At 38.3% G+C, this 26,319-nt stretch overlaps 1 protein-coding gene across 1 annotated transcript in view; it reads left to right on the forward strand.

The window, feature by feature from the left end:
• The first annotated feature begins 6,554 nt into the window (after positions 1-6,554).
• The window catches only part of LOC139713283 (beta-1,3-N-acetylglucosaminyltransferase radical fringe-like), a 110,759-nt gene continuing 90,994 nt past the window's right edge, over positions 6,555-26,319 (forward strand). The window contains exon 1 of the mRNA XM_071625027.1: positions 6,555-7,563. Coding sequence (XP_071481128.1) covers positions 6,778-7,563 — 786 coding nt within the window. The 5' untranslated portion in view covers positions 6,555-6,777. The remainder of the gene's footprint in view (positions 7,564-26,319) is intronic.

Here is a 26,319-nt window from a genome sequence, read left to right on the forward strand (position 1 = left end):
GCACAGTGAAGACTAATCTATGACTACTTTAATGTCAAATAATTGTTGATCAGAATAAATTTCCCATTGAATTGTCTCTTAAGCAGAAGTTGCAAGGAAATCTCCCTCGAGTAGAGCTATCACAATGCAGAAGACAGAGCTGATATTTTGTGTGAAATATTACGTTCACAAAAGTTAATGACATAGGTCCAATGATTTTTTTAAACTCATATTTATGCCATGAAGCAGAATCGTTTCACTGCTCTTAAATTTTGAATGTTGCATTGTCATTTGAAAGCATACCAGTATAATCTTTTGTTTTTCCTTCATAAAACTTTATTACCTGTCAATATACGACAATATCGTAAATCATGTTGAAATTGCGCGCTTGATATATTATGAGTGAGTGAGTGAGTGTGTGTGTGTCTGTCTGTGTGTGTCTGTGTGTGTGTGTATGTGTGTGTATGTGTGTCTGTGTGTGTGTCTGTCTGTCTGTGTGTCTGTGTCTGTGTCTGTGTGCCTGTCTCACTAGGAAGGCGAACCTCTCCCTGTTGCGGTGTGAGCTGTTTGACAAGAGAGGTAGACGTACGTGTTTCCACCTTCATGGTAAAACAAGCCGAAGTTTACCCAGGAACGTCACTGTTCCATCTACGAGGTGTCAACCTCGGTTTCATGTGCAATTTCTGTAAAATTTATTTCTGAATAAACATAAGAGATTTGCTTTGTTATCACGATGGCTTCCAACAAAAATAAACTGTCCGCTCTCTCACTGTCTGGGATTCTGACTCAAAGCCCATTTGAATTGGCAAAAAGCCCAATGTGAAGAAAAAGAGCAAATCTGGTTGTTTATAATATGCGGTGTTTATAATGGCAGAGAACTGGTAAACAAAATGGGAAAATACTCTTGGTTCGTTTTCACCTCCCACCCCCCCCCCCCCCCCCCCCTTCCTCTCTCAACCCTCCCGTCCCGCCCCCGTCCCCTCTCCCTCCATGCTGGTTCACTCGCTTTTCGTTGTTTCTGTGTGTCTTTCTCTCTTCAAGTCATGCACATCAGTGGTTCATGAAGCGCAGACTGTCACGTGTAACCCCACTAAAAAGGGAATTTCGGACCAGTTATAAGTTAGTCTGATGAGAACTGTAAGCATTTTGCGAGCGCAACAGTGAAAAATTGATCAAAGTCGGTTTAAGTTGGGTCAGCTACGAAATTATGAAGTTTCGCTCATTTTCACCAAATAGTTTTTAAACAAACAACAAGAATTCAATACGCAAATATAATATAGTGAACTGATTATGTAGTCGCCTACAACTTGCCATATAGGCTACTTTGTACATCACTCTTGAAACTTCCAGTATAGTTTTGTACAAACGCAGTCATGCCCCTGTCTCAAATCATTTATATGAATAATCTTCGTGATCAATATTTTGAAGTTATTCAGCCAGGAAAAACATTAAGTCTTTACACTTTTATGGCGGAAGAATCACATTTTCGTAACCCTTTTGTATGTGTGTGTGTGTGTGTGTGTGTGTGTGTGTGTGTGTGTGTGTGTGTGTGTGTGTGTATGTGTGTGCGCGCGCGCAATAAAAGGAAAATCATGAGGTGATGACATCATCAGCTCATTCATTTGCATATTCATATCAACTGTTCGAGAACTGATCAATAAAATTTAGCGAATCCTGAAAATTTCATGACTTCCTTACTTTTAATCTGATTTTGATCAAATTTACACTAAATAGGGCTTGTAAAACCATACTCTTTCTTTTCAGACTCAGTCTTAGCTAGTCCGGAATTTCCCTCTAATGGACAAAACAAACTAATAGTGATGATGTTATTTAACGACAAGTTTCATGACATAAGAACAATGATGGCATCATTTTCATCGCGAGGTAAGATAACTTCTTCAGCGTATGTGTCCTTAATAAAGATTGTGCCAATAGCATCACCTTACCATTGCCACGGAAAGCCATCCACACACGGGGTCATCCCACGAGACTGACACCCACGAGTCATACGGCCCGCGAGTTTAATATCTAAAAAAAAAGGTCATTAAGTCATACAGGCCACAAGTCATGCAACCCATGAGTTCGACACTAAGCAAACACAAGGTCCACAAGTTCGACACTTGGCAATAAAGGTCCACGAGTTTGACATTTAGTGAAAACGGTCCACGAGACCGACACTACATCACGGGGCTTAATGTGTCAGTCTCGTGGATCTTTATTGCTTAGTGTCGAACATGAGCCTTGTTTGCCTAGTGTCGAACTCGTGGGCTTTGTTTGCCTAGTGTCGAACTCATGGGCCTAACTTGCCTAGTGTCGAACTCATGCCTGCATGACTCATGGACTGTGTAACTCGTGGGCTGTATGACTCACGGGCTGTGTTGCTCGTGGACTGTATGATTCGTGGGCGTCGAACTCGTGACGTTAATCCCCATGCATCGGCACACACTTGAGTCAAGACGGACGTGATGAGTAAAACGTCTCGTCCAGGGCTGTACACGGTGGCCAGGATTCCAAACCAAGATCTATTCAACAGTTCAGAGCCTTGTCTTCTATGTCAAAGTACTCGCGATGATGGTGATGAGAGTGATGATAATGATGATGATGATGATGATGACGATGATGATGATGATGACGATGATGACGATGATGATGATGATAATGGTAGAAGTAGTAATAACAGCATGGATGAGCATAAAAAATAGTGTAATATTTATACGGTGTTTAATGCTGATAACGGATAGTAATAATAACAGTTCCTTTTAATTTTGATGGTCATTCAGAAAGTGCAGACTTGATTTCATCATCTTTGAAATGAGTTTTTGATAACGTCACGACTAAGAAGACAAAGACACCTTTCGATAATGCATGTTTTAAAATTATCATTACAATCGGTAGCGCTTTTTTATAGATTCGTTAATCTGAAAGTGAAAAAAAGGTTCGTTATTCCAAAGACTTGTTGATACGAATACAAAATGAGTGGGCTTTTTTTGTTTGTTTGGTTGTTGTTTTTTATTTCTTTGTGTATGCGTGTGTTGTTTGTTTGTTTGTTTGTCGTTTATATTTGGATTAATGACTCTTAGGCCCCTATTTCATTTTCGAGATAACAAACCTTCGGAGTAACGAACCTTATTCAATTTTCGGATCAACGAACCTTCGGAATAACGAACATAATATTGTACCAAGAAATGCAATGGGAGGATAATTTGTAACGTGCAGCTACCGAAAGAGGCGTAGAAAATGAAAGAACATTAATTAGTAACACTGTAAACTTGGACGAGGAAATGTGGAAAGTTTAAAGGGATGGTACAGTATTGGTGGAGATGAGAATTGGGCTTTTAACTTTTTGCGAGATATCGAGAAAACAATATGATATAGTACAGAGCATACCATTTTAAGAGGAATTCAAAGTTTATTTGATGAAAATCGGGTTTGGAATAACTGAAACATCCAAAAACAAAGTAAAACAAAGCGATCGTAATAATAAAGTGTGGGTCCCACACTTCATTAGAATCGCTCTTTTTTTGGATATCTCAGCCATTTCAAAACCAATTTTCATCATCGCAAATAAACGTTGAATTCCTCATAAAATTACGTTACATGCTCTTTCATATTTAATAAGAGGTTTCTCATTATCTCACCAAAAGATGGTAGAAACCTGAAATTAGGTCTCAACCAAAACTATACGATCCCTTTAAGCCTATATTGCAGGAAATGGAGGTCTATTGACAATCGTTCACGAACTTTTATGTATCTTCAAATTTCTAAGGCCTAAAGGAACTATATACACGGTAAAAGCAGAAATGTGTTTGTATATAGAACTTTTTTTTTTCAGTACAGGCGATGAGCCACAAAAGTTGTTATCAGATGACTGCACGACGGGACAAGGAAGTAAATTATGATGTAAACAAATCTGTCGCACGTATCAGGTGGCTTTAAGAAAAAAGAAAGAAAGGAAAGTCGCAAATGAGCTACTCTCGCTTTCTCTCTCTCTCTCTCTCTCTCTCCCTCTCTTTTCCACTCTCTGAGTGAACGATAGTAGAGCTTAATTTATATTAAAGATGTTCAGTGGAAAATTAATCCAATTGTAATTCTGGGATTAATTAATCATTAATTCTACAAGACATTATATAGCATCGGCATGGATCTGTTCTTACTATATATATATATATATATATATATATACATATATACATATATATATATATATATACATATATACATATATATATATATATATATATATAGGCTTATATATGCATGTATATATATGTATATATATATACATATATATATATATGTATATGTATATATATATATGTATATATGTATATATGTATATATGTATATACATATATATATATATATATATATATATATATAGTAAGTTTTTTTTATTGAAAGGTTTATTTATTCATATCACATCTCGTAGCCCAAGGGCTAAATTGCGTGTAATACAACATAAAATATGTACATACAAATTCAAACATTCAGACAATTACAGAATAAAGCATTTACACGTGTGATAGAAATGAGTAGGAAAATATCATAATTACACAAATCAATAAGTTGAGCATTATGCAAGATAAGAGCATATTCCGCATTTGTCAAAACAAACGGAACTACACAAAAAATGCTGTGATGACTGATTTGCCTCTACTCCAATAAAACTACAAAACATCATACACAAAACATCAGGCTTACATAACTGATGAATAAAAGGTATTTAGAAATGTGATTGCAAAACCCCCAATATAATTAAATCACTGTTTTTAAATTTCATAGCAAAATTTCATTCTGATGGCTGAGTTATCACATATGACTTATATACCCTAGCACTCTCAACCGACCCCTACAAAGCCCCGTAACCCACATTCTTCTTTAAACATCATCAAAATAACAACATCAAATTCACAGAAAAATTCGTCTAACTGTCCAAAAGTATGGATAAAAATTTCATATTTCTCCATTCAGAATTTGCAGAAATATGGGGAAAAGATAACGTTGTGGGAGTGATTCTCAACGTAAGTATCAATACGGAAGAGATGTGGAGTAGAGATACGAGAGGGAGAGGGGGAGAAGGAGAGATAAAGATAGGAATATGTAGATGTATGTACACAATACATATACAGGTGTACACAATTCACACAAATACACAGTCATTTGCATGTACACACAAATAAACGAACCTCTCTGGGGGGGGGGGGGGGCAGAGTTAAAAAATAACATATTTATGTTCTGCATAGCTTTCTCAGTAAAACAGATATCATAAACCACATATTATATTTTTAATAGATATTGAAAAAAAATAGAAAAATACTCGGTAATGAGCAGCAACATAATCAGAAAAATAGCCCCATCAAAATAATAACATTATCAGTGAAAAATTTCCCCTGCCGGAGCAGATGGGAAGGACAAGGCAAACTGGATTTTAAAAAAGGGTCTAACAAATATTTGGATGTTTATGTATACATGCATATATAGGTATAATCATACTGTACATACATACACAGTCATATGCATGTACATAAATGGAGACGTTTGTATGGGGATGCAGAATGGAAAAATGACACATTTATATCCTATTTAGCTTTCACAGTAATAAATGCATACATACATATTATCACGGACCGCACACTTTAAAATTGCAAAGATAAAGAGATACAACAACGTGAAAGGGAAGGTGGCCCCATCAAAATGATAACCGTCGAGTCAATGAAGGCTTTCACCTGATGGTAGAACAGATGGAAAGACCAGGGTAGAATGGGTAAATGAGGGGTCTAGTAAAGATAGAGTAGGAGAAGGAGAGATAAAGAAAGGAATATGTGAATGTGTGTATACACAAATAGGTATACATATACGAACACAGCCATAGGTGCATGTGCAACCTTACTCAGATAGTAAAATATATTTGTGGTATAGGGTGGAATTTGTAGCCATCGTGGCACATACCGATATGTACAAAATTCGATTTATTTTCAGGACCTGTATTCACAGAGAATTGGATTTTGTTTTCCTCCTGTAATTTCTGAATCTCGTTTTCCAAATCATGAATCTTTATGACACATACAACTAGGTATTAAATGGAACGCCAACAGCAGATTTGCTAGTTACTGATTCCTGCAATAACATTTTTGGGCGCCATTTTTGATAAACATATCGCCATTATCAATTACACGAGGTTTAGGCCCTATTGTCATTATCAAAAAAGGACAATAAATCAAATTTGTCAATGATGCTGCATACGTTACACAGCTATACGAGGAAATATTATTTTTGAGGATATTATCAAAATGATCACAAATATCCTTATTAATTTCTTTTTTCCTCGGCAGCTTCAATCTCAATATCTGAAGCTGAAAAAGAAATGATAATCGGGTTTTGCTTTGAAACTACTCAGTATCACTCTTTCATTAGTGTATTTTTGCCTCAAAACCGTTGGAAGGAAAGGCGAATGGAAAAACGCCATCATTCGTCGAATGTGACACAATCCCACGAGTTTCCTACACACAGCTAGCTACCAACGGCGAAGCCACACATATATGTTCTCAACGGTCACTTTATCGCTGCACCACTCAACCGTGCGAACTCGGCGTGCCGTCTACCAACCAAGGGGAGGCGATCTCCAAGGGGAGGGACCGCACGTTCACCTCTCTCTGAAGCGATTTCAGTGTACTGTACTGTTGTTGTTCTGGAAGACTGTGTTACACACGGTTAATGGATTGCGGATACGCGAAAATTGCTGGATGATTTTGATCATGGCTGTTGTCGTCGGAACCAGCCTTCAGTTATTGTAGCAAGATGCGATGTCGGCTCAGGAAAACGTTCCAATATCTGTTCCTCGCCTCTGTCACGTTGTTAGTATGGCGCGAGCTGAAATGGATCGACGGAAACCGCGCTTCGAACTCGAAGCGCGGAGCCGGCGCCGCCGCCGGCGAGCACCCACTTGTTGCTGGGGTGAATCCCCTTGAGCAGCGGGTGGAGAGGCGTTCGGCTGCCGGTGCCGCCGATGGGGCAGGTGGTGGTGGTGGTGGTGGTGGTGGTGGCGGCGGCGTCGGCATTCGCGGGGGAAGGGAACCGCTGTGGCAGAGCAAGCAGGTAGACGGTGCCCTGATCCAGAAGAAACAGCGCGAAGCTGTCCCCGAACTCGACGTAAAACCTGATCCAGTACTGAACGATACACCTGCGAAAAATGCTTCACTGATTATCAGGACAAAGTTTGTGGTTTCGCAACGTGATAATGGACCCAACAACCCTGTTCTGCATCCTATTCAATCCAACGAAAGTATCAGAGTAGGAAAGCCTCAACATTTACCACCAGACACAGACCACTCAAAAGGGGCCAACCCAATACCTTTGGATCTGCGTTTAAACGATCTATCAAACATCGCAGCAAACAGACCGCAACAAAATGTGGCAAACTTTACAATCGTCGTCCATAACCCTGGCGATGTACAGTCGAATCCGCAGATCCACAAACAGATGGAACTCTCAGATATATTCATCGGCGTGAAAACGACGGGAAAATACCACAAGGAACGCCTGCAGATCATCCTGGATACGTGGTACTCCCTTGCTCCAGAACAGGTGGGTGACAGCTATAGTAGTAGTTACTAGTACACAAAAAGTCTCTACTCAATCACAGAATGCACATGTCTTGTGCTGAGCTGAGGGTGTTGACATTGTATAGAGTAGAAGTGAATGAAAACTTTTTTCGCCACTTTGAACATTGTTGAACAGTAAAAGATGTTTATCAAAATCAGACCTAAAATAAAGTTATGGAAGTGTAAAGTCTCCCATATATTTGACCGAGAGATTGGTCTGTATCTGGTCGTCGGGGATATGTTCCGCGGAGACTGCGTCTAGCTTCACGGATCCCCTCCTTGTCTCCAGAGGAGAGTGATAACTTTAAAAAAAAAATAAAAGACTCCTCTGGACAGACGGATCTTTCTGTCTACCCATATATTTGCAAATCAGGACTGGTTCGTTGTTTATACCACAAACCTTTAGATGTCTGTCCCTGGTACTCAGAATGGCAGAGGTGATGACATTATCACAAGTCTTCCACTGAGCTTCATGCAAACCTTCACTGGATTTCCTTTGTAAAATGACACATTTTGAAATTGCCTGTCTTCAAAGTAATGTTCCCAAAAATTGTCATATTTCCTCCTGATACATCAATAATAACAAATGAATCCACATCTAGCATCTGACAGAAATTGTGTAGTCAAATGTCTTGCATGTCCATCATTCCATGAACATTCACTTGGCATGAATCCTGTTATGAGATAATGTTAACTCTGTACATGCCAGATAAATTGCTATTCTATGGGATTTATGTGTAATATATGGTACATATTGTGACTTTGGCAAGCAAAGAGTTAAGGGGAATTTTAAGAAAAGACCAGGGCCAGGGCTGAGTTTGAAAACAAACAGCATTTTCTATCAACTGCCTTTGCTGGCCGGGAACCACCAGCTGACATTATTATTTGACATACGCCCCTCCCCCTTTTTTCCCTCAACCTTGGGTGGAGTTCAGCTCGATCATATTTCCTCCGTGTTTTTTAGTGCATCTTCCGTTATGAATAGCCCCCCATCTGATCCCTATTCTTCTGCTGTTAACTGCCCGAACTTGGCTGGGGTTTATGTGAAACAATGTGCGGTGTCGAGAACGACACACTCCAACCCCTATTGTTGTCACTGGTGATGGTAACACGCTGTCTGCGTATAATGGAGCTACCCCCAGGAAAAAAGAGAGAGAGAGGACTGGAGGCAGCTGGAATACAATTTTTGTATTTTCATTTTTAATGTCTAAGAGGTGACTGAAAAGTCCATGTTGCTGCACCAGATTCGTGGGAAAAATACATTCAGTGGGATGAGAGTAGAATTTGAAATACGAGCGATGCAATTAGATCGAGAGCGATGGCGACACTTTTGACAAATTGATGCAAATTGCATCCCAGGTGAAAGGAACCCCGGCATTTGCATTCATCATTGCCAGGGATTGCATGCAAACAGGGATTGCTGAGAAAGGATGGAGTAATTGATGGTTTTTATTTGTAGTGCCAATCTCCTTTTGCTGATTGCAAATTTCCCCATGGGAGAAAGAGAGTAAATCAGTGTAGGCCTACATATCTGAAATTTTGTGGTTTAAATGGAATATAATAAGTCAAGAAGAAAAATAAGTGCTTTATGTGTGATTGCTTTATTCTGTGATTGATCACCTCTGTGGATTATCAAAATTTTCCCCATCCAGTTGATGCTATTTGGTCAGCAGAGAAAAATGGAAGTATAGTGTTACAAATCAGTGTACATCTGTTGTATAAATGTTGACTTGTTATGTTCACATGATACTGGTAATGTATTTTACTTTCTTTGTAGAGTATGATGCTTACGTGGAGAGAGTGACAGTCCGAAATGAAAAGAACCAAACAAAAATCTCAATATATCCATGCTTATCTGAAGATAGCTAATATTTTTTTTCACATACATTTTAAAGTTTATCATTAAAATTAAGAAGAAATAATTAGATTAATTATAATGAACAGTTCTAAGGAAATGGTAATGTACACAAAAAAAGGAGAAAAATAAGAGATAATAGTACCGGTACTTGTATGTCATATACTGTAAAAGTAGTTTCTTTCGCGGTGGTTTTATTTTCGCGCTTTTAGCGCTTTGAGGTTGAACTGCAAATTTAACATCATGCGAAAATATTTTGAAAAGTCGCGCGAAATTAACCACGCAAGGAAATGTTTTGAACTGGCCGCTTGTTACAACGCTATTGTGCACATGCACACACAAAGATTCCGCGCATTGAGTGTATTGATGGTCAACACACACACAGCGATACCGCGCAATGTAATGTTATTGTTATAAAGTGCTAGACTAGTACTTTATAACAATAACATTATAATAGAGAGACAGGATTTCAGGTAAGCCTGCATTTAATTTTAATTTCTATTTAATGAATAAAAGAATAATTGGATTATAGTTTGGGTATTCATATGCAAAATAAAACAGTTTTTGCTGACTGTGAATTCACAGATTTTGCCGACCGCGAATTAAAATACACACGAAAAAGTCGGCACCGATGGAAACCGTGAAAGTATCTGATCCCGAAAGAAACCACTTTTACAGTATGAATATGTAGCAAGTCTAATTATTCCTGAGTGGGGACCTTGGAGTGCAGCAATGAGTGGTGGCATGTGTGCATGCACATCACTTTTGTGTCAGATCAGAGTTGACATATTTTGTGCATTTTTAAATTTACAAATATCAACCAGACTGGCAAATTTGCAATATATGCTGTATACCGTAGGCCCTGCAATGGATAAGTATAGATTGTCAGAAAAGGAATCAAATGCTTCGTACTATATATTGTAGCGAGGTTTCATAATATATGGCAACCAAAAAAGCCTGCGCTAGTTTTTCCCAGTGAAACCTAGGTCATCTATTGATAGCTAAGTGCTACTGGATTCTATTCAAATGCAGATAATTGTTGGTAACTGGTTCATGTGATTGCTTTCTGCAATTCAAGAAAGAAAATGAAATCAAGCAGCATTATAAGCAAGGGCTACCGTATTATTACTCCGTCTAGGATGAATGAAGATAAACATACCTTATGTGGGAAGTTGATATATTCCAATCAATTTCAATTTGTCAGTTTACATTCCATCAGTGAAATGTTCAGCATATCTCAGCACTGTTATCATATTACGAACATTATTGTACTATAGGCCCATTCTCAGTAAAAGCGTTCAAATACGGAATTTTGGTGTCGCCGACATTCCATGACAGTTTGCAGTTCCTTGAAACCTATTAGATACTATTTAAATGTTTATAATATATCACGAGGACTTTATTTGTTAAAAATAAACACGATCAAATGCGGTTGTCTGCCTTATTGTATAAAATTTTGCTGTTAAACTTCGTTAAGACCCCCAAAATGCAGTGTCGCCGGCTATTTCAGAATTATGTTTTATTGCTCCTCTCCGTCCACAAACACACTTTCCAAATATCATTTTCATGGACGATGAGCATATCATATGTGCTAATCACAATACTCAAAAAGTTCCAAAATTGTTATTGACTTCTTTTTTTATAGCCTTTTGAAACCTGTCGCCAAGTTCACCGCCAGATACGTTACCAGTTTTTTTAGTGTTACAGCATTGCGAAAATAACAAGACTATGCAATGACCCTGTGTATATGAAACCCTGAGGATATACTTCATACATTGCAAGTACTTAGATTTTTTGTGCAACAGCTCTTTTTTTGAGAATACGGTACAATGTTTGAAATATCGGTTTTCTACACTTTTATTTGGACAGATACGTGACATACTTTTCACGCCACCCACTGCGACAGATATTGCAATGTCAGACAAATTGTATATTATACATTACTCCTCGGAATGACGCATCGATTCAACATTAAAGTTTAGTACAAGTGAGAAATATTTGGTAGATATCGCTCTCATAATAATATGATCGACCATATACGTTACCACAGATACGTTACCCCAGATACGTGACCGAATTTTGCTCATTGGTCTTGTGCTTTCTGGGGATCAAATCTGGTCAAAATTCATCCCTACACATTACATGCTTCGTTTTGTTGGACCTCAGGATTATATTCTTACACCAAAAGGACAGAGAGGTGAAAAAGATCAACACGTCCACATGATTTTTTTTCTGCGTCAGTGTCTCACAACTTAATGCCAAGTTTTCCGACAGATACGTTACCACATAATCAAAATGCTGAAAAGAAATTGTAAATGTTTTTACAAACAAATCGTTGTGTGCTCATAAACTCCAAAGTTCTATTCTATAAAACCCAGCCACTTTCATATTCTATGCAACAACTTTGAACGTTTATTTTACAAGACGAAGCTAAGATTCAGCATATCAGTTTTTTGCTTTTCAGATTTAGCAGATACGTTACGTATAATTCAGGGCACCCACGGTGACAAATAATGTTATGTAAAACAAAGTGTTCATAAAACAATTCTGCATAGAATGACGCTTCCATAAAAAATTAAAGTTATGTTCAAATGAAGAATATTCAGTAGAAATTGCTCTGTAACTTCACCGACAGATTCATGTACGGTACGCCAGATACGTTACCAAACTTTAAAAGAGTAAAAAGTAGTTTATGAAACGCTTCCGAGAAAAGTTTCAGTGTTCTGTTGCATATTTATTCTAGTGTTTTTCAACATATGAAGAACTACTCAAGATTCATTGATAAGTTGAACAATTATTTATTCATTTTGATTAAAAGGGATGAGCCACATACGTTACCATAGGTCAAACAACTGTTTAGCATATTGAGTTCATAGAGACTGTTCCTACTTCCTTCTAAGTGCCTGCAAAAATATATTTTTTAAACCTTGTTTGCATTATCCATCAAAACTTAATGAATATTTATAGTCAGATGGATAAATACATTCAGACGTAAGATGAGAATATTCTGTGAATGAAGAACTCAGCTTTCACATTTAGGGCTCTTTTCCACTACATTTCATAGTTTAAATATTACGTACAATGTTTAAAATGGTTAATTTGGGCTTACATCATTCATTTTTACATCAATTCATGAGGTAAATAATTAAACAGGTGATATTTATTAATTCATACACAACTAAAATTATTACTTATATTTTACCAGATACGTTACCAAGGGTGATTCGATGTTTTTCAATAGTTATTTCCCCAGGAAAGCAATTCATATTTGTTTCCTGTGAAATTCCAGATCGGATCGTTCCCTTTGCATGATTTGTGGGATTCGAAACTTTATTTGTAAGCGAAATTTGCTAAAAATACAAAGTGAATTTTAAGGTTATGTTTCATTTCAGCAAAAAGCATATTTCAACCTACCACACAGAAATAATTTCTACCAATTAGCAAGGGATGACAACATTTTTACCTCTTGAAAAACCCCAATATCTTTAGGGGGGACAGATGTCTTTTCCTGAACAGAAATTGGATCAAAACAATAAATTTAATTCAGAGTTAGGAGTCCATTACAACATGTAAATTTGTGGTAACGTATCTAATTGGTGATCAAAAATCATATATGATGCTCTATTTCAATTCATTTTTACTCAATGAATGGCCATCATTTAGAATGTTCCACTTTTTGTTTCGTATTTGACCGGTTTTGAAGTTTCCGAAAACACATCTTTGAATGTATTACTTTGTGGTTGATTTTTCGGTTTTACTCACATGGAATTGAACACTTAATCTGAGAATGGCCCTATAAGCACTATCATAATTACAGTATGAGGGTTGTCTGTTCAGCCGTATATGGCTTCACGGTATTGAATACATCATTACTTGTTGTCATTAGCAACTGCCTGGCAATTGATTTTCAATCAGACAGTACACGTGTGGGGAATGTACTGTGTGCACACATACAGTACTGTACCAACGCAATTAAGCATTGATACTGGATTTTGTCCGGAAAACACATGTTTTTCAATTGTGTTCTTTGCCAGGGCATTTGACACATTATTTAGAGTATTTACTGTATGCTGTCTGACTAACAAAGTTGTTCTGTCAAGCTTAGAAAACTGGATTAATAGACTGGAAAAAAAAAATGTGTGCAGTAGAATAACAAAGACATATATTGTGATCAATGCACTAACAGCTCACACCTATCACTGGTTAGTTATAAGTGACTTGCAAAATTGCCTCTGTAATTCCAGGTGCACTCACAGGGATGTTGTTTGGCTTGAGAGCGTTAAGCAGCAGAGCTTGTTATCAGTACTCATACTGTACGATTCCAATGGAGATATAATTGTGAACGTGATTGCATGGAACACACTCACACTGAGAAACACGCTGACCTGCCCTCATACAAACCCACCACCTATACAGTTCCAGGGGGCTGTCATATCGAATGATCTCGCAGCGTTTTTGAAGAGATAAAACAGGCTTTGGTCATAAGGGTGATTGATAGGTTGATTAGTGGCAGCGATATTAGCCAGCCACCTCTTTATGTGTGTGAACAGTGCCTAGGTCATACCCGTACAGGCTAGTGTTATGATTTCAGTTCATCGGAGCAGTGTTCACACCACAAATTATTTATAGTCACAGCTTTTGGTGTTTATGGCAGTTCTGTGACATATCATTGTGTATGTGTAAAGACCATGACCTTTGGGAGTGAACCTTGTTGTTTGTTCATTATGGCCTTGCCCTTGTGGCTGGCCTTGATGATTTGCTGGCAGTTTTGTGGCACACATCACTGGCTGCATTTCCTACATAAATGAATGATAGCTAGCTGAATATCTTACTGAAGAGTACAGAAAAACATTTTGTTATGTGTACAAGTACCCAAAGCTCACTCTATCTCGTTTGTGTACTTTCATAGATGGGAATCAATGTTGTAATCAGTGCTAGAGTGTGAACACACACCGCCCTCTGCGATGCCCCCCCCCCTTTCGATTCTTTTCTTCGACTGATAACCCATCACCCGATACAAGCAATCAGCCAGCAGTAAATTGGGAGGCCGACATCCATTCCCTGGCCCCGCTCCCACAGGGAGTGATAGTGACGAAGTTGTCGTCTGCTGGTGTGCGTGTGAATAAAACATGGTGCTCTAGTGTCATGCATTTTTTTTTTCAATGTTTCTTTCCTTTGCTGGCGTAGCTCTAGTCGAATTCGCATGGCAGTCGGTAATAGTACTTCAGCACGAGACCATCCATGACTAATGTGATTGCAGCAGGATTGCGTAATGTGACCAATTAACAGCTCTTGAAAACCAGTACACGGAAACCTACCCAACTAAATTATGGTGTTGAACTGTAAAAGAATGCTGATACATACCATGAAGTGGCGTTCGTGCTGAGCACTTCTCTTCATATTTATGTAGTGTATAATGTGATAATTAAGGAGTTTGTCGAATGCTGCATCTTATTTCTGTAGGTGCATCACAACTGTTGATCTCTGCCGAAATTTGTTATTCATGATGTATTCTTCTTCAGTGTGATATAAATCCGGTGCTTGCAAATTCAAATAATTTGGTGTCATTAATTTTTTATGAGTACTCTAGTTTGATTGGTCAGTGTAGTTGATTTTTTTTAATGCCACACAATAGGGGAACTTCTTTAGCTTCATTAAAGAGAGAGAGGGGGGAGGGGGAATTAATGATAATACATGCTGTGAGGAAAGTGTGCTCCGATCCTTTGCTTGAAAGACACTGCAAAAGGTCATATGATCCTAGAGGCACATTCAAGAACTGCTTTGTATGTAAGCCAAGCAAAGGTCAATATACTTTTATGGCAGAATACTTCAACAGGCCTTGAAATAGGATTTTGGAGGGGCAAGGCCATTTCGAAAAGGGCACTTTTTCCATGAGGCCAGCCATGATAGGGCACTTAGGTCAGTCAGAGGGGCACCAAGGCCACATTGAAAAGGGCATGTTGGGTGTTTTTTTAAAGGGTGATTTTTGCGACGTTGCAAGAATTTTATGGTTTTTTTTTCCATATTCTAACAACAACCCCCCCCCTCCAAATACATATTATATACAGTAGACCTCGCCTAAGTCGACTTCGCATAAGTCGACAACTCGCTTAAGTCGACACAATAAAAAAAGTCCCGATTTTTGCCTTTGTTATTCCTTGAAAATTTCCTCGTCTTAGTCGACATTTATAAGTCGACAACTCGCGTAAGTCGACCTGATTTTTCAGTGCCAACTGAGCTGAAATACGTATTAATTCCCTCGTCTAAGTCGACATAATTTTTCGCTCAAAATCTTATCGCCATTCTCTGAAAAAGAATTGTTTTCCCGCTCCGATTCGCTGCGTTTCTACTCGGTAATTCGCTAGTGTACTGCGCGGTAGCGTTCGCACCATGCGTCCATTGTCTTGTATGCCAGAATATAGAAAGGACATAACACTCATTTACACTGGAGCATTACATGTAGTACCCAAGACAGTTCACTTTACCCCTTTTCTCCCTCTCGTTTTTCTCAAAACGCACAAGTTTTGCACACTTATATGTCCCAGTAGGTACATGTATTCACTATCCGAACATGAAATAGGTGTTTTTGTAAATCCGAATAGAAACGTTGATTATTCCGAAGCGGTATTAAAACCAGGGCCCTTTCGAAAAAGATTTATTACAATGCAACTAATGATGCAACTCAAAAAATCAAATGCAGGTGATATCAAATCACACGCAACTTTTGCATTTAAACGCAATTGCGTTGCTGAAAAGACTTGCGTTTGATAATCATATGAAACTAGAAAATAATTGTTACGAACCTGAAACTCAATTGCATTTAAACGCAACTCTAAAAACAAATGCAAGTCCATCAAACCCACGCAACGATGTATTTAAACGCAAGAGCGTTGCAGAGAAGACTTGCGGTTTTTGTACAAAACTAGAAACTGCGTTTAGATAAATCTCTATACATCTACGGAAGTGACGGAAGTGCGTTATTGTTGAAAAGACTTGCATTATTTTTTTAATTTCGTATATAAGCAAAATTAAAAATTAAACGCAACTCTGAAAATCACATGCAAGTCCATCAAAACACATGGCACGCTGAAAAGACTTGCGTTTGATAATCACACGAAACTAGAAAATTGTAGGAAACTTAAAGTCAATTGCGTTTAAACGCAACACTAAAATAATGCAGGTCCATCAAATCGCACGGAACGCTGAAAGACTTGCGTTTGATAATCATACGAAAGTAGACAATTGTAGTGAACTTTTTTTTAACTCAATTGCGTTTAAACGCAACTCTAAAAATCAAATGCAAGTCCATCATATCACACGTAACGCTGTATTTAAACGCAAGTGTGTTGCAGAGAAGACTTGCGTTTTTTGTACGAAACTATAAGAAACTGTTTAAACGCATCTCTAAACATCTACGGAAGTGTGTTATTTAAAAGACTTGCATTATTTTTTATTTCGTAAACAAAATTACAAATTAAATGCAACTGTATGCAAATTGTAGGGAACTTTTTTTTTAACTCGCGTTTAAACGTAACTCTGAAAATCAAATGCAAGTCCATCAAAACACATGGCACGCTGAAAAGACTTGCGTTTGATAATCACACGAAACGAGAAAATTGTAGGAAACTTAAACTCAGTTGCGTTTAAACGCAACAATAAAAATCAAATGCAAGTCCATCAAATCACACGGAACGCTGAAAGACTTGCGTTTGATAATCACACGATACTAGAAAATTGTAGGGAACTTTTTTTAACTCAATTGCGTTTAAACGCAACTCTAAAAATCAAATGTAAGTCCATCAAATCACGTAACGCTGTATTCAAACGTAAGAGCGTTGCCGAGAAGACTTGCGGTTTTTGTACGAAACTATAAGAAATTGCGTTTAAACGCATCTCAGTCTAAACATCTACGGAAGTGTGTTATTGTTTAAAAGACTTATCGTAAGCAAAATTAAAAATTAAAAGCAATTCTGAAAATCAAATACAAGTCCATCAAATCACACGGAACGCTGAAAAGACTTGCGTTTGATAATAACACAAAACTAGAAAATTGTATGAAATTTAAACTCAATTGCGTTTAAATGCAACTCTAAAAATCAAATGCAAATCTGTTTTTAAAACGCAAGAGCGTTGCAGAAAAGACTTGCGGTTCTTGTCCGAAACTAGAAACTGCGTTTAAACGCATAAAAATGTACGGAAGTGCGTTATTGTTGAAAAGGCTCGCATTATTTTTTATTTCGTAATGGAACTTTCGCCGTGACCGAACTTAGTCTGCACTTGCAGAAAGACATCGCAACATTTACACGTTTCAAACTACCGAAACGCATGCTGCTTCACAAAATGTCAATGAAAAAATGATTACGAATTATTGATAAAGTTCGCTATGCCGAAGTTTTAAATCTCAGTCCAAAGTTTTTAGTCCGACAATGGTATAGAAAGGGCAACTGAAAGTACAAAAAGGGCCTGGAAGGAGCACAGGGGCAGCTCTCGGGGGGAAATGTGCCCTTTTTTCTTTGAAGGTGCCCCTTTTTTCCTGTAAAGGGGGCACACTTTTTCCTAAGGGGCAGTTTTAAGAACAAAAAGGGCACTTTGAGGAACAAAAAGGGCACTTTGAGGAACAAAAAGGGCACTTTGAGGAACAAAAAGGGCACTTTGAGGAACAAAAAGGGCACTTTGAGGAACGAAAAGGGCACTTTGAGGAACAAAAAGGGCACTTTGAGGAACGAAAAGGGCACTTTGAGGAACGAAAAGGGCACTTTGAGGAACGAAAAGGGCACTTTGAGGAACAAAAAGGGCACTTTGAGGAACAAAAAGGGCACTTTGAGGAACAAAAAGGGCACTTTGAGGAACAAAAGGGCACTTTTAACTTTCAACTAACCAGCCAACCCGTGTTCACATACAGTGTTACGGGGGTGGGGGATCTGCACAATTTTTTTGAACATTTTATTTCATTTTTTTTTTTCGCATGCGTGCCCTCGATCACAATTACTTAGAGCATGCGGGCATGAATGCAGAGCGAGAGAGATGGCAACGCTCGCAGCCGTCCGACATGCCTGGCACATGGCTTACGACCGATTTGCTCCAGACGATTTTAATCTTCCGCATTCCCCACAGTAACACACGCATGCACATACTGCACCCACCCAACGCGCTCACCCGCTGATTGCGACACTCGACGTACAGACACTATCAACGTACTTCTGTACGTACGCGCGGGCACACTACGAATACAGTCCAGGAAGCGGACTACTACCTAGCTAGTAACTCTATGGCCGCTGCGCTGCGGAGGCAGTCGCCGGAACGGTCAAAGCCGGTCGGCCGTACGTACGTACATAAGTACAAGTGTACGTACACGTCGTCTCGTTGAGTTTGAATCAGATATGGGACGCGAGTGAACTGAACAGAAGGTATGATATTTGAGATGAGGAAATTTGTTCAAGCTTATTGAAGTGTAGACTTTGAGAAAGTGCATATTATACGTCATAAACAAGAACTTTCATTCTAAAAGGGCACCACGGCCACAAGAAAAAGGGCACTTTTTTTTTGGCCGTAACTTTGATCACGGAAGAAAGGGCATTGCGGCCAACGAGAGGGGCACCGACGGCCATGGCCGTCGGTGGCCGTCGGTTAATTCGAGGCCTGCTTCAATAAAGGAAGCATGGATTCATTGTTTGATGTATGTGTTGGTTTCAGTGCATCAAATACACATTGTAGATACGATCCGGAAATCTTGATAGGTAAATGAATCAGCGTTGTTTTGGAAACACTCAAAAGCTATTGAAAAACTAATTTTCTTTCACAATTATGAAATGATCTAGAAGATATTAAATGACATGTGAGAAAGGGAAATTCAAACAAGACAATGCTATTTTGGTGAAAATTTGTCATACTGCTCAAGTATTCTTTTCATTCTTTATTAATGTTCTAGTTCTGCTGCTGCATATTTATGGTAGTAGCTCAAAACCATGAAAGCATTCAGTTTATAGATCATGAAACACAATGATGACAATGACATGTATTAACCAAGATTATGCCCTTTTGAGCTTAACCCATTGAAAACTAGTCCCAAGTAAACTCGGGCAGGTGTCTGTGGGAAACACATGTCATAGCAAAATCAGCTCGTCATCAAAGGTTTAATGAAGATGTAGTGACCTCGCTTGCACTTTTGTATAGTTATTACATGGATCACGTCGGGGTCACCAATGTAGAGTAACGGGTGATTATATTGAGTTAGTGTCAAGAGTTACTCTACTCACCGTGGTGGTTCTAGACGACTGTGAGTAGGCAGGACTGCTATGACGACACGGACGAAGGATCGGAGGACGGCTACCAAAGATCCCGGGCGATATATAATCACCCGTTACTCTACAAACTCACTGCTGTTAAAATCTTCAAACATCAGTAAAGAATCAATGAAAAAAGTTTTTAACAAAATGCACTTTAGCAGTGTAGTTAAAGAGAGACAGAGAGGGTGTGAGAGAGAGAAAAAGTAGTACTTCAGCCTAGTATTATGCTGTGGGACCCTAATGAAGGGTCTTCAGTGTGTATTTAAATCTGTGTCGAGGCCAAATATTGCACCAGTTGAAGCAAGATTCTGTCGTTGTTGGGTTGTTGTAGTAGCAAGAGTTATGTCAGTTTATAATCTCTTCTCAGACTGGTGCTTTCAATTATCCTTTTTTTTTTAAAACAAGTTTCTGAAATCCTCATTATATAGGCTCTGTCTGCCTTGGACCAGCTGCATTTCTGTACAGCCAGATGTATAAGTTTATGTCAGTATTGCCAAACAGGTGGGAGAAAAATGGGCCCGCTGCCTTGAATTAAGGCTACATAAGATATATGACTTGTGGTTTAACATACAGGTGCGATGCTCTCAAAGTTAACATAGGTCATCCCCTGTCAAGATGACAAGCAGCAGTTGGTGATAAAAAAGAACCGCTCGAAATCCTTCCCTGACAGTCTGTATACATTTGGTGCAAACAGCGTTCACGGATGGTTGTGAAAATCATCCATAAAAAAGCGGGAATGCTTATTTCTCTGTCTAGCTAATGCGCACAATACAGAAGGAGACGGAGACACATTGGATGAGAACATGCAAGTGGATATACACTGTATTTTTTCCGACAAGATGTATCACCTGGCATTATTGATGAAGATGGTTACCATGGTTACTGGAGACAGGGGGATTTGATGGTTGGGTCTGATGGATTTTGAGGAGCACAGTTGCACAGATATTGTTATGAGCATATGCTCCTTGCGATAAACGTAATGTTCTTGCGTATCTTTAGGTGGATGGAAATGGAGCAATGATATAGGCCTATACACAGATCTCAGTATACATCAATGATAAATACCAGCATGCCAGCCCGATAGTTAGTACATTTCATATACTGATGTTTACTCTTTAATAGTTGCGCAAACTGGCCTATCGTTTATCGAGTTAGAGCATTAGATTCGCCAGTTTGTAAAGCCATTTGTGTCAAAGGCAGTGAATGAGGGGATAATAGATCAGACTCCACATCATTCTAACAAGAAAGGTGTTAGACAGAGAGTGTAAGGAAAAAACAACAACAACAAAGATTACAAGAGCATGACATAGACTTCCAATGATCTAACAAATCATATACCTGAGTACCACAAACAAACCATGATATAATCTTGACCATATTCAAGGGGTTGGGGGGGGGGGGGGGGGGGGACTCGTCATGTTTTGTTAAATCACCTCCTTGAAATCCAAGGTAAATATACTGGATGTGGTGAGGAATTTGTCAAAATCTTTACAACCCCGCTTGGCAAGATATATCTTAGTCCTGCTTGGTTTGTGTAGGGAAAAAAAAGTGTAGGATGCGAATGAGAGCAGATCCAAGAGGAAAAACATGCCACTGGTCGTTAGAAGGCATCTTCCCAGGATGACGGGATATCGTGTTTGTTGCTAGAAGCTAGTTTTGTTGGGCCGTGACATAAATTTTAGGATTTGCTGGGGTTTTTTGGTGAGATGAACCACACACGGCATTTCACATTTATCAAGATATGCAGGACCTCGTGAGAAATTCTTATTTAAATGGTACTTTAGTTTAGATCTGTTTGGCAGACTCATATCTGTTATATTACTATGTAAGTTGATAAAAAGTATAATTATGTAATAGTTCGTGCACAGATGACCAGCGGAAAATGGTTTAAAGTGATGATACCATGATCTAGCTGTTATACTGCACTAAAGATAAGTAGTGTGCAGACTGTCCATCTGCCAGGATTTGGAAAAAGTATGAAATCATACCACTTTTTCTGTAGTATACTGTAAGGGGCAGTCTTAGAATGAAAGCAGAAGGCAGGAATAGGCTTGATTAAGTAAGTAAGTTGACATGCATCACTACTAAACCAGATTGTACACACTTTTTTATTATTACATTATCTGAAACACGTACACGTATTAAATGTCCATTAGGTTTGGCATCTTTTGCAAGCTTTATCATACATCACTTGTGTTATATCTTTCATCTGATCTGACAAGTTTTGTTGAAAAGACACTGTATGTATAATCAGTATGATGACACATGTGAATCTCTTATGTAAGGACTGCTTTCTCTGCAGCCAGCAAAACAAGTCCATCCATAATTTAGATAAGATAAATTGCAAGTTGTGAAAGTGGTTTCGAAAGCAGCAAGTGGATATGAAGGGGAGGAAGGTTGTTGACTTTTCCTGTAGATAGAGGGCAAATCTCTGAATTTGCTTTTCTCCAGTTATATTTTTATCCCGGCTGTACTCCCCCACCCCCAGCTCCGCCCACTGTCCCCGGCTAGACATATGGACCTCAAGCCCACAGACTTTACACAGGCTTATTTTCTCTGCACGCTGTGGTGTCACGCGAGATGCCTATTACATCATGTGTCAGTGGTGGAGGAATGAATGTTGGCATTTCTCCCCGCTGGTCGTCTACGAGGGGGTCCCCCCTTCGACGTCTGGGACAGGGGATGAACTTGTCTCTCCCCGCCTCTCTCCCTTCTCGCAGCCAGCCTACAGGTTGGCATGCCGCTCATTCAGTGTCGTAGTCTCCGAGTTCAGTCTGAGTTCCAGCATTTCTGCTGTGGTGTGGGGCTACATGCTTTGCATCACACCCAAATGATATACAGTATTTAATAGACCTGTAAATGCGTGGCATATTTGAGATGTTAATTTTCAACTTTTTCTCATGAGTTCATTCCCCTGGGGGCGAGCGAAATGTGAGACAAAATCATCCTTCTTGGCTTGTACTTTTAGCTTGTTTTCAGACCAAATCCAACCACAAACCACAAACAAATCACACATTACTCATCTGTTCAACTCGCACCCGCTCAAGCATGAAGAATGTGGTAAACATCGATTCATGTCCCGCAAGCGCCATTCAGTTGGAGTTTCGTTAGAAGGCCCTACTGAACAAAGCCATCCAAGTGTACTTAAATGCAATGCTCTCTTGCTCATAAGCAGGAACGTCAACACTGCAGAGACACCTAACCCGGAAGTTCGTCATACCAACTATAATCAAAGTATCAAAACAGGTCAGCCAGCAATTGCAATGCACGTACCATAAGAGCATGAGTAGGAATAGTACTTCGTTGCCATGCTTAATTTTGAATAAATGTCGACTGAGAAACTCAAGTGTGATAAATTCTGCTGATGCAAATGAAAACACAAATTTCTGAAAGAATTAGAAGTTATAAAAATCAATTCACTTTACTATAGTTACTGGCTACCTACAATACATTTACCTATCACAGGCTTTACTTTTACTTTGACCTTTGTGTGATAATTACCCGTAGTCATTCCATACAGCAGTCTACCAAACTGGTGTGTCTCATTGTATAACTCTGGCGAACTATTCAACTTGCCTTGAGATATTATAGATGACCATTTATTATTATTATTATTATTATTATTTCGTTTTATTTATACAGGGTGGCCCCGTCAGTAATCAAGTACTGTTTTCCAGGGGGCCCTGTAAACACATACATACAAGGTGACAATCACAACAAATAACATTTACATAACTCCGAATAGTACCTCAAACAGAATAGAACTGATCATAACATTGGGAAAATGAAGAATGAGACTAAATGTAGCAGTTTGCAACCGGGATGGGAAAAAATGCAACTTACTGTCTGAGTTTATAAAGAAAAATGCACCCCCTAAATGAATATAAATATATCATATATATCAAAATATACATGTCTGAGAAGAAAAAATTATACAACCATTAAATTTTTTTCTATCAATTTACCAAATCAAAAACTATTATCTACACTAAACTCTTCATTCACTTATACATTATACTATTCTGTACGTCAAAAGTGAACATTCATTTCTAACAACAAAATCAACTATACTCAACATTGCAATATCATCATACAATATCAAACAACAACATTTATAGGCTACATACGTACGCATACATGTACATATTCATGCATTACATAGGGCCTACATTTAAGAAGTCCAACATTGCTCTCCTTTGTAGGCCTTCATGTTTAGATTGCCCAAAGGAATCCTGCTCAGTCTAAACAGCAATAGTTTTATCCTGAGGAGACAGAATGCAGTTCTTCAGTTCTTGCTATGTCAGGCAAATAGACAGCTGTCTTCTGCAGCAGAATGTTACATGCTCTGAAAAAAAAATGCTCAAATGGAATTTTCTTATCCATTCAGGACAGACTCAACAAGTAAAAGGGTCTGAGTGTTCAGACTACCGAGACAAGTGTTATTTGGTTGCTTTCAGACATGAACTTGCAATAAGATCCCCCCATTTGCAGATGCATTACAAAAGGCAGTGGTAATCTCAGTCTGTAATCAATTTATAAGCCAATTTCCTCCGAGGAACACGTTCTAAAGAAAAGAAGAAAAAAATCTGGCGATCATTTGCCTTAGCAACGATGTCTGTCGGATGCCGCATTTTGCATTTCTAAAAAAATACACCATCATGTACTGGTACGTCGATGGATGCAGCATAAGATATGATGAGCGGAATATCCCAGGATGTTTCAGGGCAAGTCGGGACAAGATTTGCAGATACATGACGTCGTGGTTGCTATGATACAGATCAATGTAGTGTTTTATGTGTTCCTCTTTTTTTTTGCCGTCGTGTTGTGGTCAAAAAAATCCTCTCAAATAGGCCCCCTCATTTGAAATTCAAGCTCGTGTCTGCTGTATGTGTAAATGGGAATATGTGGAAATGTCTATATGTGTCTCCCACTAGATACAATTGTATGCAGATAAAATATGCCTTAAATGTCAAATGTTCACTCAGAGAGAGAAATGAGAAAAGAAAATCTTATGGAGGAATCATCATAGTAACCAAACTTTTTAGAGAGAGAAAACAAAAAAATCTCTCCTTACCATGTGTGTTCAAATTTTCAGTTTCACACATGGTAAAGGAGATTTTTTTTTTAGTATTTTGTTTTGTTTGTTTTTGATGAGATACACCATGTGTGCATATCACCCAATTGGAGATTCACAGCTATTTCACTGCTTACAGTAACAATGAATATTAAACTGATTGTATAGTAATACATCTTTGTCCCTGTAATTCACTTTAATTATTGGTGTCACCACCACTTGTCTCCATGGTACATACTTCAATTTCACATTAGTTGCTGTTTGTGCAAGGTATGATATGTAGGACAACTAGGACAAAAAAAATATAGGTAGACATAAACTAGTCATATATGTTCCTTTACCCTTACCATTTTAACTGCTGTATAGGATATATGGGAATATATCGTCGGTCTTTAATATGCCAAAAGGGCCTTAAACCACTTCTACTGTTATGCCAAAAGGCCCTTAACACTTCCCTATAGACTTTGTACACTATTAGTGCCCTTTTGGCATAACAGGGGAAGTTATTGGCAATATTCTCTGTAATGACAAGTGCTAATATGCAAGAGAAAAACAATAATAACAACAGATGAAAAGCTGCATTGCGATTCCTATTCAACACCTACTTTTGCCATGCTGGTCCTGCCTTGCCCACCTAAAAAAACTGCTCAAATAATAACTGGCATCTAGCAATTGTTCCAACTGATCATGTAAATTGATGATTGTGTGGACAGATTAAATGCACACAAACAAACAAACAAACAAACAAAAAAAAAACAAACAAACAAATGAAGCCATGAATGTTACTTTTTTTCCTCAAGCAGAGCTCTGTCATTTTATTCAAATTCAGAGAAAATTTATCGTATCTATACAGTATGTCCCCCAAAAAATCACAATCAGATTTTTGCATTGATAACACCCAATATGATTAAACTGTCTAAGTGCTACTGGGCAAGTCCAAGATAACGCGCATGTTACGTATGGGACATTCAGAGACTTTTATGACCTGAAAAATAGTGTTAATGGCCTTTGATCATATTGAACTTCATCATGGTGATTGATATCTAGAAGAAGTATAATCATGTAAAAAATTGAGAAAGATGACCTTGACAATTATATTCTAGAAGAGAAAATGTGTGCCGTTACGTATGGGACCAGAAAAATTTTGTTTTTTTGAACATTTTTTTCAACCTCAAAACTCTCTGAAAGTATATCATTCTTCAACTTGTAACTCACTGTGATGAAAGTCACAACATTCAAGATTATCAGAGGTAAGTTTCATGTCATTAGGCAAAAAGCTCTAATTACAGGTTCTAATTAAAGACAGACATGACGTGTTACGTATGGGACAGTTACGTATGGGACAGTTTGTCCCCCATTCATTTAGTGTGTGAAGAACCATGTTTATGGGTATTTTGCATAATTATTGAAGTAGAATCAGTTGAAACTACTCAAATACTGATCCAGATTGTCAAGGAAACAATATTCCCCAAATATTCACCATCATAATCATATTCAATCATATTTTTATATTTTTATGACCAA

Source organism: Diadema antillarum, unplaced genomic scaffold (genome assembly GCF_040938485.1).
Source record: "Diadema antillarum isolate AM-2024a unplaced genomic scaffold, OU_Dant_1.0 seq00001941_RagTag, whole genome shotgun sequence".
Taxonomy (NCBI): Eukaryota; Metazoa; Echinodermata; class Echinoidea; order Diadematoida; family Diadematidae; genus Diadema; species Diadema antillarum.